This window comes from Perca flavescens, chromosome 15, assembly GCF_004354835.1.
Source record: "Perca flavescens isolate YP-PL-M2 chromosome 15, PFLA_1.0, whole genome shotgun sequence".
NCBI classification, from domain to species: Eukaryota; Metazoa; Chordata; class Actinopteri; order Perciformes; family Percidae; genus Perca; species Perca flavescens.
The window spans coordinates 14,225,942-14,242,217 of NC_041345.1; the positions used below are offsets into that span (position 1 = coordinate 14,225,942).

At 39.6% G+C, this 16,276-nt stretch overlaps 3 protein-coding genes across 3 annotated transcripts; 2 read left to right on the forward strand and 1 right to left on the reverse strand.

Moving 5' to 3' along the window:
- Window positions 1–1,008: 1,008 nt before the first annotated feature.
- Window positions 1,009–5,471, reverse strand: rsad1 (radical S-adenosyl methionine domain containing 1). The gene is made up of 9 exons (XM_028600126.1): window positions 5,155–5,471; window positions 4,726–4,859; window positions 3,978–4,182; window positions 3,534–3,899; window positions 2,804–2,867; window positions 2,576–2,723; window positions 2,226–2,280; window positions 1,983–2,086; window positions 1,009–1,561 (listed from the first exon to the last, which is right to left on the reverse strand). Exons 1-9 carry the CDS (start codon window positions 5,302–5,304, stop codon window positions 1,414–1,416), a joined length of 1,374 nt encoding a protein of 457 aa, XP_028455927.1. The 5' UTR covers window positions 5,305–5,471; the 3' UTR covers window positions 1,009–1,413.
- Window positions 5,472–10,694: 5,223 nt separating this feature from the next.
- Window positions 10,695–12,569, forward strand: btr02 (bloodthirsty-related gene family, member 2). Its single transcript, XM_028598617.1, has 6 exons — window positions 10,695–10,964; window positions 11,069–11,146; window positions 11,234–11,429; window positions 11,511–11,708; window positions 11,810–11,836; window positions 12,025–12,569. The coding sequence occupies exons 1-6, from the start codon at window positions 10,695–10,697 to the stop codon at window positions 12,567–12,569; spliced, it is 1,314 nt and encodes a 437-aa protein (XP_028454418.1).
- A 407-nt stretch (window positions 12,570–12,976) lies between these two features.
- Window positions 12,977–15,261, forward strand: cldnk (claudin k). The gene is made up of 2 exons (XM_028599593.1): window positions 12,977–13,284; window positions 14,247–15,261. Exon 2 carries the CDS (start codon window positions 14,434–14,436, stop codon window positions 15,079–15,081), a length of 648 nt encoding a protein of 215 aa, XP_028455394.1. The 5' UTR covers window positions 12,977–13,284; window positions 14,247–14,433; the 3' UTR covers window positions 15,082–15,261.
- Window positions 15,262–16,276: the final 1,015 nt, after the last annotated feature.

Here is a 16,276-nt window from a genome sequence, read left to right on the forward strand (position 1 = left end):
TATTTTCCAGTGGCTTCTGTAAGGATAACACTGTGGGATGCTAATATGAGCATACAAATAAATAAACAATACAACATGGTTGATTTTAGACTAAATGTTTATGAATCTCTCTGGCTGTAACAGCACTTCAAAGCAATTATAGTTCTTACTAGAAAGTGAGAGGGCATTATACCTCATTGGTGTTCAATCACTTATAGTTTCTCCTGCACAATCTTTTATTTTGATCAGAACTGAAGTGTTGCTGAATGGGTCAGTGAATCGCTTTGAATAACAGCCATTAACACAGCCTGTATCCACATCAAACTGAAACATTTGATAACACTAGATTTTATAGTCCATGTCTTTAAAATGTGTCTTTCCTACACTCAGTGCCAAATGACAAAGTTATGAGACTGTATCAGTTGTTATTTGACTTAAGTTAGTTTAGTTTGTTGGGTTTATAATTCCAAAATTTTTCTCCAAATTACCTATTCATAAGGATTAATACATTTATGCTCCAGAAGAGAGTTGGAGTCTATTTAAAGAAGAAGATGCAATTTCCTGTGTACTGTGAGAGTAATAATTATGTTTAAAAGACAGTAAAATTGCTTATTGAAAAATGTTTCCAGCCAAGCAATAATTTCATGATAGCCCTTGTAAGTTTTTAAACATACAGTATATTACCATTGAATGTTCTGAGTCTAGGCCTGTCACGATAACACATTTTGCTGGACGATAAATTGTCCCAGAAATTATTGCGATAAACAATAATATTGTCGTTCTGAGATCCTTTTCATCTAATATAATGATAATGGCATAATAATGCAGGTACACCTTTTCAAAGATCAATAAACTTTTATTTCTAAAGAATATTTAACACTGGAACTGGAAGACATTTTAAATATCCACAAATGAACAAAACAACCAAAAACAATAAATAAAATGGACTCTCAGTCTCTGTTAACAAAAAATGCACTGGAATAAAAATCAAACACAATCAAAAACAATAAATAAAATGGAAATCTTTCCGGCCGCAATAATTTCCATTTAAAAATGATCAAGCTCATTTTTATTTATCATGCTATTAATTGATTTATTGCATATTGCGACAGGCCTATCTGAGTCGCATCTAACCAGAGTGATGGCAGTTCTTACAGTATGAGACAGAGTCAAATTCAAATAAAATAATTTCTATTTTATATAAACAGGGTAAAATAAGGGGCTGTTCCTATGACAGCTAAACAGCAAAGTAACACTGAAATGTGAAAAATAGCAAAGCCTTAAATAAGGAATTTCAATATTGAAGATAAAACTTAAATAAGTCAGATTTGGCCTATAAATATCTGCCTGTTTTCCGGATTGCTATTTTTACATGTCTTGCTAGCCTAACCCAGAAACAAGCTTAGTTAGATATATGCTCTATTAACATTACTGTCATTGTGGGTTGGAGATCCTCTTTGTTTGTCCATCAGCATGGTGGTCCCTTTGTAGCCTCTGACTGATTTGTCTTTCCAGCATCACCAGTAGAGCTGGCAGTATGCTGTCCAGCAAAGCCAGTCCATCCCAGGAGCAGCGCAGGCCTCTAATAAGAAGGAAAAAAGAAAAATCATAGAAAAGAGAATGAGTGTAGCTGCAATGATAGGTTGATTAATCGATTAATTGTCATTTTTAAATAAAAAAAGCCAAACATTTCTTGGTCCCAGCTTCTCAAAAGTGATGCTTTTGTTTGTCTTATATTGTACTTTACTGAATATTATGGGGTTTTGGACTGCTGGTAAGTAAAACTACCTATATGAATACATCGTCCTTAAACTGTGGGGAATTATAATGGGCATTTCTCCCTATTTTCTGAAGAAAATTATGAATCAAGAAAATAACCAGCAGATTAATCGATAATGAAAAGAAATGTTGCAGCTCTAAACAAGCGGGTAATCCTTCACTTGCCAGTGAAAATGTAAACATTTGAATTCAAGAATTGAAAAACGATATGAGTCATGACTCACCTGTCATCCAGAATAAGTTGTCCACTCTGTAGCAATTCTTGGACGTCGTTGGATGTACCAAACACTTCATGGAGGCCCAGTTGAGGGCTAAACAACTCCCAATGCTGTTAAATATCACAAACATTATCACATTTCTCAAAATGTGCTGAATACTGAACATAACCTTCACTGACAGAGAAGATTACACAGAAGCGTATAGAATTTCTTCCATAAGTGCATTTCATGTTGGTATAAAGGGTTCACCTTGTGATTAATGCCCTTGGACATTCTCATTCCCATCACCAGCACCTCCTCCAATCTGGCAAAGAAACATCTTTTATATGAGAACTTCACAGTGACTAGACTTTCATAATGACAAGGACAGGACAGAGTGAGCAAATGGACAAGTCTGATAATAGCGTTTCACAAGGACAGAATGTCTGAGAAAGCAAGCACATGTACACCAACCTCCGACACTATGCTTCTCACACTGTGGATTGGCTGATACAAAATTGTTACATTTCACATGAAAATGACAGCTTGCCCCCTTGTGTAATAACCAAATACACTCATTACAACACACAACCCTATTGCCTGTAAGTGCAACAGCTCACAGTTCAAGATGACTGAGTTGAATCCGCCTCCGTGTCCCATGTCCCCTCTGCTGGACTTCACGGATCCAGACATCTGGCTCCAGAGTCTGGGTCCGGGCCTCCCGAACGACACCTCCCTCCCCGCGAGGAACAAACCGCCCGTGTGCTCCTGCCACAGACAAAAATGTTAACTTTTCCACAAGTACAATATTTATCAATCACTGCTTTACAATCTAGATAATAGCTCACCTGGGCCGACACCGATGTACTGTCTTCCCTTCCAGTAGCTCATATTGTGATGACTCACTGCCTTCTACATAACACAAAGTGAAGCATTATCGTGTAGTCGTGATTGTTCCTCTCAGACGTGTGAGGTAACATGGTGCAAAACAGAGTATCTGCCATGTTGGTGGAGACATTTCATCAGAAACAAAAGAGAAAAGATGAATAATACTCAGGAGTAGCTCTCAAAAGTCTTAGTCTTCCACATTGTCTATTTGAAGCAGGGCTATACGATTAATACAATTTTCGTGATTACGATTTTGGCTCCTAACGATCACAGAAACAATGTAACCGAGAAAAACAATTATTTTGCACATGACGTTTTGCAAGTAAACTCTTATTTTGTCTCGTGTTCTGAATGGGAAAAGTATTAAGTGAAATGTCAAAGTTCAAGGTGTTTTCACTGTTGCTTTTTAAGTGTAATAAATGCAACATCTTTCCAAAAGTCAATGAGTGTGTTAAATAATCGTGATTTCAATATTGACCAAAATAATTATGATACAAATTTTTTCCATAATCGAACAGCCCTAATTTGAAGTTATTGTGTTTTATATGTTGTTGTGTAATGCATGTTTATTCCTTATAATAAGCACTTTGCATTAAGTATTCCAAAGGTTTTCTACTAATAAACTAAAAGAATCAATGTCCCCTAAGGTGAGGAGGACAGAAGTGAGCCAACTTTCTGCTCAGGACTTACGGGTCTTGCAAAGTTAGACACCTCGTACTGCAGAAAGCCATGCTGGTGGAGTATCCTCCTGGCACACTGGTACATCTCTGCTGTCACATCTTCAGCGGGCATGGTCACCTCTCCTCCTAGCACCTGTTTGAACAGCTGGGTGCCTCGCTCCAACGTCAGCTGGTACAGAGACACATGGTCATCGCACACCCTCAACAGTTCAGACAACTCGTTCTCCCAGGATTCAGCGCTCTGTTTGGGCCGACCGAACATGACATCCACCGACACCCTCCCAGGGCACAGCCTCCTGGCCTCTTCCACAGTTTGCAAAGCCTGATGAGAGCTGTGGTCTCTTCCCAGAATTTTCAAATCCCCATCCTGCAAAGACTGAAGAATTGAAAATGTGACACATGCAACTACACAGTTCCTAATCTTCTTCTGTAATCTTATAGATGATATATTTACCTGGACCCCGATGGAGAAACGATTCACCCCTGCACGGCAATAGTCCTCTAACTTTGACTTTCCCACAGGAGTAGGGTTGACCTCGAGCGTGACCTCAGCCTTATCTGAGAGATACACCCGCCTGGAAACACTTTCCAGGACTGCGGCAATGGTTGAGGGGTGAGCCAGGCTTGGAGTTCCACCACCAAAAAATACTGAGGTAATACTGCATGGAAATATCAAAATGAAGGGTGGTTGAAGGCATGTGTTAAAAGCTGATTTAATGTGGAAAGTAGGGCTGGGCAATATTACATCGATATCGATATATGAAACTAGACATTGTCTTAGACTTTGGATATCCTAATATCATAATAGGACACGTGCTGTTTTTTCCTGGTTGTAAGGGCTACATTACAGTAAAGTGATGTCATTTTCTGAATTTACCAGACTGTTCTAGATGTTCATTATTTCCCTTTACCCATTGAGTCATTATATCCATTGTTTTCTAACTGCTCTTTAATGTTTTATGTAAAGCACTTTGAATTGCCCTGTTGCTGAAATGTGCTATATAAATAAAGCTGCCTTGCCTTGCCATGTTACTGATGACAATTTATCAAAAATCTCATTGTGTCTATATTTTGTGAAAGCGGCAATTGTCAGCCCTACAATATCACCACAATATCAATATTGAGGTATTTGGTTAAAAAAGCATTGTGATTTTTTTGATTTTGTCCATATCTCTATTGGAAAGTCTAGAAAATCACCATACCAAGAAACCTGACTGAGCTGCAGCAATGTCTCAGTCTCCCGCTGAAGGCACTCAGTCATCATGGGGTCATTGTTCTCTCTGCGTATATACTTGTTAAAGTTGCAGTAGGAACACCTTCTGAGGCAGTAAGGCCACTGTAGAAGAAGAGAGAAAGAAGGTTAGTTATTTGACATTAGTTGGGCAAAGTTTCTAGACATGACATAGCATTTGCATTAGACTGAAAAAACAAAACAGATTTAATTCAGTGCATGGGTATGAATATTACTGGAATTGTCTTTGTAAATTATAGTGTGGTCTAGACCTACTCTATCTGTAAAGTGTCTTGACATAAAATCTTTTTATGATTTGATACTATAAATAAACATGAATTTAATTGAACATATCTGCATAGAAATATTGAACCCGTTAAATTGACCAAAGCCAGCTCACGTGCACGTAGAGAGATGCCTGCTTTGTTAGACGTGGAGAGCCTGTCCGTTCAAATACATCCTCACTTATTTCTCCGCCATAAGCCTCAGAGAAGCAGCGCAGACCGGGAGAGAAGGCACGTCTGGCCGCAGGCAGCGTGTGTTTGATCATTCTGGGGACAGTGTTTCTATCTATCTGTCTGAATGTTGTCCTTCACCTGAACACATGCCTATCAAAGTTTCCATGACAACAATGTGGCAGCAGTTACTAATGGACAAAGTAGCGTAAAGTCATTATTTTGTCTGTTTACAAATCTCTTCTGGTGGTTGACTTGTGACGTCGCTCCAAACAGGAAATACATAAATGTGATTTCCTCTTTGTGTGTTACACAGTTTGACCACTCAGAGGCGCTGTAGGCCTATTAATGGCGCAAGGGTTCCCACACTTCTTGTCCACTAAATTCTAGGTTGATGAAACTTACCAAATTCCATGCAAGTGAAAACTAACTTTAGCAATAAATCACACTCTGACTCTGAAAACTCTAAAAAAATTGCTTAACCTGTTCAAATCCACCTTTTTTGATTAATTTTCGTCTATTTCCCTTTCCCAATTGCTTATAACAGAAGAACTGCAAGGCCAAAATGCATGTATGAGGCTTCATTTGAAACCTAAAATGTTTTTTTTTTTTAATTAAGGAGATGTTTGTGACTTTTTCCGTTATTGAACGAGCAGTGGTGTGTGCCCAGGTGCTTGATCACTTTAACCATGCACCTGTAAAACTGCTTTTACAGTTTGTATGGAGAATGTGAATTTATCTGAATATTTATTCTATTCATGTTAGCCTTTTGGCATGAGGCTGGTCTGCAGGTTTTTGTAAACACCGTTATTTGTGGCAGTGTCAACACATAGCCTATATTTAGAATATAAATCTGTGCTCTACTCACACAGGATCAAACTAATTTAATGAGCTATTGATTTCTCTGGTCCCCAGAAATAACACTGTCTGGTGAGCTGACAGTGAGATAACCTTGTAGGGTCCCATTTTGAAATCAGTGCTAATTTTAACAGAGAAACAAAAAAGCAATATTGTTTAAATGTTAATAAAAGTATTCACTCACCAGGGTTACAGTTACTTAAATATCTTCATAATTTTGAGGTTAGAGCCAACTCAGCTCTTTTAGTGGATAAACAACTCACCAGTCAATGCTTGTCATCTTCAAATAATTACCTCTGACCAGCGTGATGGTTATATAAGTCACAAATCTGATGTGTGGGTATATGTTAATAAAGAAATGAGCCACCACATCCACCACAAATAAAATGTAGGCTATTAATCCTCTCCCATCCTTAACAATTTTACCAAAGTACAAAATACAAATATACAAAACAAAGTACTTCATTTAAGTATTTAATTAAGAATGTCAATATGAATGTGCTCACTAGCAGCTTCCAACCCTGGGGACATTTTCCACTTATACAATATTAAATCTAGTACCAATTACCTAATTGAGAGAGAGAGAGAGAGAGAGAGAGAGAGAGAGATAGGTGTTTTCATTCATTTACATAGAACAGTTATGTTATGACTTCAGTCTAGTGAGAAGCTGGAGAACTTTGTGATAATCTAATTAAAAGAGTGAATCAGTGCTGTAAATCTGCCAAATGGATAAAAGAAAGAAAGGTAAGCTTACTGATTTAATATATAGCCTACAAGGGCTACAAAATAGCATGGACTCTGCTTTCCTTTAACTAAAGCTACAAAGCTAAAAGGAGCTTTATCAGTTTGCATGCTGTTTAGAAGCAATTTTGTACAGACATTCATGGTGCCCAGAGGATAAATCCCAATGACTTTGGAGATTCTCTGACTTTTCTTCTAGCGCCACTTTAAAAGGTTGATTCGTTTTAGGTGAAATAGCTTGCCATGATATTTGTAACCATGTCCGTGACAACCACATCCTCAGACTTTTATGTAGTGCCTTTATCAACATTTCAATTTGTCTAATACTTTTATGACCAAAATACCTACCAAATTAATTACATTCCCATCAGTCTCAGCAGTAATTTCTGTTTTGTGCTAATTAGTAAAGTTTAGTATGGTGAAAATGGCAAGCTTTATACCTGCTTAACATCACCATCTAAGCATTGTTGTTGTGAGCATGTTATTATGCCAACATTACCATGTAGCTCAAAACATAGCCTCACAGAGGCTTGTCTTGTAGTCTTGTACAACAGTGATTGTAGATAAGTCACTTGTTTTATCAATGGAGTCGTTTTTCTTCACCCCTCTTTATTATTTTGTTACATATGAATTTGATACTAAGCTAACAATTCTATGGAAAGAGAATGTACAAACATAATATATATTACCAATGATAAGTGTGAGCAAATGCACATTACGTTTTGTATTTTTAAAAGGATCTCCTACAGAATTAAGGCTTATGGTGGTCGGCAGCAGGGGACCTTGGCAGTTCCTTCTAACAAATGCCATACTTGGGAGGGAGGAGTATTCAAAGGATATCACTGGCATTTCTGACAGCAGGAAGAGTACTGGAGAGCTGGCTGGTAGACGAGTGGCTGTGGTCAATGGACCAAACATCTTTGACAAGGATATATCTCAAACTAAAAGGAAGATGGAGCTGAGAAGGTCTAAGTGCTTATGTATTCCTGGTCCCCATGCCTTTCTTGTTGTCTTTGACATGGAGAAAATCTCCCCGAATGAAATAAGAACCCCCAAATTGTTGAGGAAACGCTTTGGAAGACATTGTCCGAGACACTGCATGGTTCTCCTGGCTTATGAAGGAAACCTGGAGGGAGCTGACCTGGAAGACAGGGTGCAGAAGAGTGACTGGCCCCTGAAGGAACTGATCGAGAAGTTCGGTGGACGCTTTCACGTTTTCAGCAAGAACTGGAGAGATTGCAGCCAGGAAAGAGTGCTGCTGCAGAAGATCGAGAGGATGGTCGCCTCCTTAGGAGGGGGCTGCTTCTCCAGCAGAAGTTTCCAGAAGGCTGAGGACTGTGTGAGGAAGGAGGAGAAAAGGCTCATGAAGCAGAGGACAGCAGAGATAGAGAAGACATGGAGGGAGATGGAGAAGCAATACATAGCGGAGGAGCTGTATCACCAGAAGGACGCCTACACCAGCAGTGTCAGTGCTGAGATCAGAGCCAAGGCGGAGATGGACAATGGATGGCTCAGAACCTCCATGGCAAAAGGACTAGGGACGGGTTTAGTTGTTGGAGCTGTCATGGGTGCACTGTTTGGGTCCATAGAGGGGCCAGGAGGGATGGTTCTTTATGGGATCATAGGTGGTGCAGTAGGTGGATCGGCAGGAGGAACAGCCCAGGTAGCTATAGAGCATATTGAAGACAGAGTGGCTCCTCCTGCCAGACTCAACTTTAACTCAATCTTCATCAATCGCTTTTTTGCAGCTCCTCGTCCATGACAGTGAATTTTTCAGGAATAAAATGAAATGAAATGTATCTAAATGTTGCTTATGTAGTTTTTAAGGCTGACTTGATACCAGTAGATAAGAAAATGTACCACTACCTTTAGGTTAAAACTAAAGCTTGGCTTGTTCTATGCAATGCAGCTGAAGGGAATTACTGATGGTCACAAACACTAAATCTCATGGCTGATTTGAACTGTAAATTTGTATTTTGAATAAACCAGTTGTCATTTGTAACAGCACATGTGAGAATTTGTTGTTTGGCGACCACAAAATACAATCTCCAACATTTCCTGGTGTCTCACTGTAGGTTAGTTAAAGAGTAGCTCAGATAACATTCAGGGTGGAGTCTCAACTGAGAGTGCCATTGTCTAAAGCATTGCCCCTTTCCTAGATAACACACACCTTAGTGCAGCTGTTCAGTGTAAACCATTAGCACTCTACGTATTATTTATTACCCAAAACTGTGAATAGAAGGAGACTGAAAGCAGTGTTACCTGGACAAGATCAACCTGAAGAGGTAAGACCACACTCTGCTCGGTAAATGTTTTTACCTTTGCATTATTTTCTGTTTTACTTTTTGAAAAGCTACCTATTTTCCTTTGAATTCAGACCTTCAAATCATTTATGGACATGTTGCATAATCTGAAAGTGTTTTATGAATGTCAATGTAGACAAAACTTCCGTAGTTGCTGTTTTGTGTTGACTTGTACTGTTGCCCCCGCCCCCAACCCCTGACGTAACAAACACTTTGGTTGCTACCTGTTTGACCACATACTTAACATCACATGTTTTACTTTGCTGCTTCTGTTCTTTGTAAGTGAATCTGTCCTTGATTACAAAGAAATTCTTTTTGACTCAAATGTCCGTGACAATGACAATGGTACTAAAAAAAATAATCAGAGAGGGCTAGACTTCACTAAGTAAAAATAATCACATACCCTGTCCTTAGTGTATCATTGCATAATATGAGAGGAGTGCCATTCTGCTCAAGAACATGACGTCCCATTTTTCCTGAGACTCAGAATGCTGCATGGCTGAACTGAAAATATTTGTGCTTTGACATTTGAGATGCTTACAAATGCTCCTTTTTAAGGAGGTGAGTAGCAAGATCTTTAGTTCAAGATGGAATATTTGATTTGATAATACAGTACAGGCCAAAAGTTTGGACACACCTTCTCATTCAATGTGTTTCTTTATTTTCATGACTATTTACATTGTAGATTCTCACTGAAGGCATCAAAACTATGAATGAACACATATGGAATTATGTACTTGACAAAAAAGTGTGAAATAACTGAAAACATGTCTTATATTTTAGATTCCTCAAAGTAGCCCCCCTTTGCTTTTTTGATAACGCTGCAAACCCTTGGTGTTCTCTCAATGAGCTTCATGAGGTAGTCACCTGAAATGGTTTTCACTTCACAGGTGTGCCTTGTCAGGGTTAATTAGTGGAATTTTTTTACTTATTAATAAAAAAGCAAAGGGTGGCTACTTTGAAGAATCTAAAATATAAGATATGTTTTCAGTTATTTCACACTTTTTTGTTAAGTACATAATTCCATATGTGTTCATTCACAGTTTTGATGACTTCAGTGAGAATCTACAATGTAAATAGTCATGAAAATAAAAGGAAACGCATTTGAATGAGAAGGTGTGTCCAAACCTTTGGCCTGTACTGTACTTTGCATTTATCAAATTTGCAGTATGTAGCTTTGACAGACAGCATGTATCAATTTTGTATTTGTATTTGTAATGTTTCCATTTTCTGCTTCTTTATACTTATATAATACATTTGAGGGAAATATTGTACTTTTTACTCCACTACATTTACAGTGAATAACATATATAGGTTGTAGTTACTTTACAAATGCTACTTACACATTTATTCATCTGTAATTTCAATCTAATAATGTCATCAGAACAACTTTACTGCAGAACCAGTGCTTTTTTTCCATACTTTTATTACATTTTGGTAATGGTTCTTTCTGTGTTACCTTATTTACCATTCAAACACAACACTCCCTCAAGTGTAAGCTTATTGAATTCAAAATCCTCAAAAGAACAGAAAAAAGCTTCCTCGTACTGTTGACATTGTCATGTCATTGTCATTTTCAGAGTATGGCCTCTACAATTAGCCTCCTGCCCGAGAAACACTTCTTGTGCTCTCTGTGTAGAGACATCTTCACCAGCCCGGTGACCATACCATGTGGACACAGTTTCTGCTTATCCTGTCTCAGCCACTACTGGACACGACACCAGTCCAAATACTGCCCCCACTGTAAGAGACTGTTTACAGACAAGCCTGACCTCAGCGTCAACCGCATTCTGGCAGAAGTCTCACACAACTACAGGACGGCTCGACCACAGAAACCACCTGATGAGGAAATGGTACTTTATTGCATTTGTCAATTGAAATTTGTGTTATTCAATCATATGTGATCTAATAAGTGTTACATATAATATATTTGGGAATGCTTATGTCACTGTTACAGGTTATAGATGTTGAGCAAATGATTCAGGAAAGGCTGCAGAAGATAGAAAGGTTGAAATATTCTCTCGAGCTCCAAAAGGTGCGTCGCAAAACTCTGCATCATTAAAAATCTTTGTTTAAAAAAAAGGATATAATTAAATGATGATGCATGTTGATGTCCAATCAGAACTCCTACCTCAGAGAAGTGCGAGAGAGCCAGAAGGTCTTTTCTGCCCTCGTACATGCTATGGAAAAAAATCACAAAGCGGTGGTTGATGCAATTGAGGAGAGACAGAGAGAGGAGGATAAAAAAGTAGAAACATTGGTGAAAGAGATCGAACAGGAGATCCAGGAGCTGAGGAAGGAGACCACTGAACCTGAACCTCAGATTCCTGTAAACAGTGATCAAAGTGACGATACAAAGCAAGTTACTGTGGTAAGCACCTTCTGCAGATAATATATTGATATTGGTGACTGGCTACAAACAGTGAAAACTTTTTTTCATGTCATGCAGAACATTGTTCCCACAATATGCCCCTCTGAGATGAAGGATTGGTCCAAGGTTACCATAGAAACTGACCCTTGTGTTGGGGTTACCAGACGAGCACTGGCAGACATAATGGAAAAGATAAAGGTAGAAGTCAACAGGCTCTCCAAATCTGGTGAGTAATGCAGCTTTTATCTTTAAATTAAATGATTAAATAATCATTCTACAATTAATTCAATGACATTTATTTTTTTTCCTATGGCTCTTCTTTGACAGAACTTAAACGAATAGAGAAATACACAGGTAAGGCTTCATCTACACACAAACACTGTGTAAGGAACTGTACACAAATTACTATAGGAGGGGATCCACATAAAACATTGATAATACAATTTAATAAACATAAATATAAGATTTAACCCACCCTCCACCCCAGTCATTTCCTTACAGCCCTTTATTGCTCTTGACCTTTTCTCCTCCCTCTTTCTTAGTGGATGTCAATCTGAGCGCTAAGACAGCCCACCCCTTCCTCTCTGTCTCAGATGACAGAAAACAGGTGAGACACACGGACAAGCTTCAGGAGGTACCAGATAACCCCAAGCGGTTTGACCGCGTGGCGAACGTGCTGGCCAAAGAAAGCCTCAGCAGTGGCAGGTGCTACTGGGAGGTGGAGGTCGGGGAGAAGATCGAGTGGAATCTGGGTGTTGTCAGACAGTCCATAAACAGGAAGGGCAAGTTCACTGTCTGCCCTGCAAATGGTTTCTGGACTTTAAGCCTGAAAGCTGGAGGCCAGATTATTGCCAACACCTCTCCTGTCACGCCATTGGCACTCGAGCAGAGACCATGGAAAGTGGGCGTGTTTCTGGACTACACAGAAGGCCGTGTGTCCTTCTACTGCGCAGAATCTGGAGTCCACATTTACACCTTCACAGATACATTTACTGACAGGCTTCATCCGTTCTTCAGTCCTGGTCGCCTGCATGGCGGCAAAAATAGTGCTCCCCTAATCATCTCTTCTAGTTTCTGCAGCATTTAAACATCATACTTAATATTTTGTAGTTGTGATTATCTTTTCAGTGTCAATCCAGTATGTGATATATATTTATTTAATTACAAATCCATATGAAAAACAACAATGAACCACATTTTCCCTGTCAGAGCAGTGAACAAGAGGTGGCACAAGGACTGACTCCCTACACTCCAAAACTTCAATGAAACCCATAAACAGATTGAAAAGAAAGAGGAGGGTAGAAGAAAAGAGAAGACTCTCATAAATGAACAAATGAGTCAAAGTCGAAAAAGAAGAGAAAATGGGTGGCCGAGTTGGATGGATGTGAGGGGCTGCAGGGTTGGGACAGAGGTTGACGAGGAGCAGGGAGGGAGAGCACAGCAAAACAGCAGGGCATTGTGTTCATACACCAGGCACTGGGAGACACACTCAAACACATTCACTCATTCACACACTGACACGGCCGTGCACACATGCGCATGCTTCTGCCCACTGCCACACAGACTTGTGCTGGCATCTCGGAGGGCAGCCCCATCTCCAGTCCAGTCCTGGGTGTCGAAACTGATCGACCCTCTCTACTTCAGTTCACCTGACCTCCGAGATAGAGACTCTCCAGCCTTCCTGTAGACTGAACTGAATTCTCAGGGCCGTCATTCACAACTCCAGGCATCCCAACTGATCTACACTAGCAAAGACCAGTAACACTAGGACCAAGGAGAGAAGCGCGAGAACTTCATTTGAGGTAAATATCCTTTATAATATCATCTAGTAGTGCATTAGTGACATTTCCAAAAATCTCAAAATCAAATTGAACAATACATTTGTGTGAAATGTGATGAATTTGGTGGAATATAAAGACTGTTACCAGCAATTCTTGTATTATATGTTGACCTGTGTTTCAATTTAATATCCATATTTTATTGCAATAATTTCCTGAAAAGTATCTCTCTAGGCAGAGATATTAGTTGTACCAAAGATAAGGCTCAAATTCCTAAAGTGGGGTCTGAGGGCCTTTGAGGAACGTTATAAATTTGTGCACAATATTTTGTAAAAGTGGGAGAATGTACGCCTGTCAGAATGATTATTCTGACTTCAAGGATTCATAAGATCCATTATCTGTCCACTTACAACATAGACTTTGCCATTTTATTCATATCTAACTAAAAATCCCCTCAGATGGGGATCTATTGGATACATGTTTATCTTAAAGGGGTCCAATAGGTAAAGCTTACCTCTTTGACATGTTTTAAAGCAACCCCTGGATTGATTGTTCAGGGAGGTTTGGATTTACAGAATTAGTAAAATGTGGATACTGAGAGCTGTGATAATTAGATGACATAGGTCCTCCTGGCCCACTCTACAAGCCTTCATGAAAGATGCTTGTGTTTCAGAGTCTCCTCATGTTTTTCTGAGATAATCCACTCACCAGGCAAGGCGTAGCTTGACACCCACAGCTGTGTCAAAGACGGCTATTCTCTGTGGTTCTCACTGGAATCCACTAAACATGGGCCTCGCTGCCTGTTTCCAAATATGTATGATAAATATTTGCTCCATTGGTCTTTTCATCCTTTACTAATGTAATGCTCGTTGTTGTGGGTAGTAAGAAGTTTGAAATATGATCTGTAAGATTTGTAGCACTATTTGTATGATGGCTAAACAATGATTCAAATTGGTTCTACTTTTTTGTCCATTTCTGATTTTCAGGATACCGTTCCTTGTCTGACCCAAGCCGAGCTCAACGACATCATCACCTGTAGACTGAGGATCCTGCAGTGGAGCGCAATATTTCCAGTACTGTAGACTCTTTGTGGGACTATAAGTTGTCTTTCTGCAACAAACAAAGACTGAAATAAAACAAGGACAAATCCATCTGATTCAAACACATTTCACCATGGCAACCACGGGCATGCAGTTGCTGGGCCTAATCATGTCCCTTGTGGGGTGGGTGGGTGGGGCGATAGTCTGTGCCATCCCTCTGTGGCGGGTCACTGCCTTCATCGGTAACAACATAGTGACGGCTCAAATCATTTGGGAAGGCCTTTGGATGAATTGCATTGTGCAGAGCACAGGTCAGATCCAGTGTAAGGTGTATGACAGCTTGCTGGCTCTGCCCAGTGACATGCAGGCTGCCCGAGGCCTCACCGTGTTCTCCATCCTGATCTGTGGCCTGGCTCTGTCTCTGGGTGTCCTAGGAGTCAAGTGTACTAAGTGCATTGGTGTAAACAGCGTCAAGGCCCGTATTGCTCGCATCTCGGGCGCCATTTTTGCCATCGCAGGGTTCCTCTACCTTGTGCCCGTCTGCTGGACTGCCCACTCCATCATCAGGGATTTCTATGATCCACATGTCGCAGCCCCACACAAGCGTGAGCTTGGCCCTGCCCTTTACATTGGCTGGGGGGCATCAGCCTTGCTCCTCATTGGGGGATCTCTGCTCTATGCTGGGTCAAGTCCCCCTGGCATGCCAGGCTCTCCCACCTTCAGCAGTGGAGAAAGTAGTCCTCGCAGGGCACCTGCCACACAAGTCAAAGGTTATGTTTAAGTTTCCAAAATTTTGGAATGCCTTCAAGTCCCAAAAATACACCCTAAACAATGACAAACCTGACTCCTCTCCTTTTGATTTTGCTACTTGTAATTATTTTATATTTAATGTTATTCCAGTTAGCTTTTTTCTCTGAAAAGCTGCAGGAGGCTGTTTGGGAACAACTGAACTCATTTTATTATTTCATACCTGATATCCTTTAATAACCTTGTTCTCTGTAAGTGTTAAATACAATAAAAGTTTTTGTCTTCCAAATCCTCTACTGAGGGAAATATTGTGTGTTTACATTTTTATAACAGATAAAATATTAATCTGACTGCATGTGTTTGAGAGAAGTATTGTAGTAGTTTTAAAAAGAAAATCTTTGTTTTACTCCTTTATGTAAACACTACTACTGAGTGGAGAAGAACAATAGAACAATGGAGATGTGTCTACATTTGCTTGTGGTACCATATTGTTAAGAAGTGTGTTTGTGGTCCTCCATCTTCTCCATCTTCCATCTCCTCTTCGGCTACCCTGTACCAGCAACAAAGAAGAAGACATATTTATATTACAACATAAAAATCCTTGTATTCTTTAATTAACAGTGAGTAGAGTAAACCAGGCTCTCTTAGTGCAAGTGATCTCAGATCTCACCTCCTTGTCACATTGGACAATAATTTTCTGATATGGCTAAAGTTTTCATCCAATCACATATCTTGGATATTTTAAATGATATGATATTAAGTTACAAACAGATCAACACAGAATGTGCAAGTTTGTAACACGTATGCATGTCTATGTGTCAGTGTCTGTGTGTGTAAGCAATGTGGGATGTTACAAGCCACAGTGGAAAAAACATAATCTTTATTCATGAGACATTGTTCCGATCCCTCAGATTCTGTGCTCCTTTACTTTTAAGTAAATGATCATCCACAGAGAGTTTTAAAAACAATTGTCAGCGAATTAAAACCATTTGAGAGCTTTGGAGTTTGGTTACTGTACATGCTAACAGCATAGAAAATATACCATGGCATTTGCGTTCTATCTGCTGTATTTTTCTGTCCGTAACAGCAGAAGAGAGAGCAACACAATGCCACTTTATAGAGCATTACAGCACCACAATAACAATGGGCACCAGTGTTCCACGTGCCAGGTAGTGACTCATACACAACCTAAGTAGGGCTATACCAATGTTGGTAAAGTAATGCTGTAA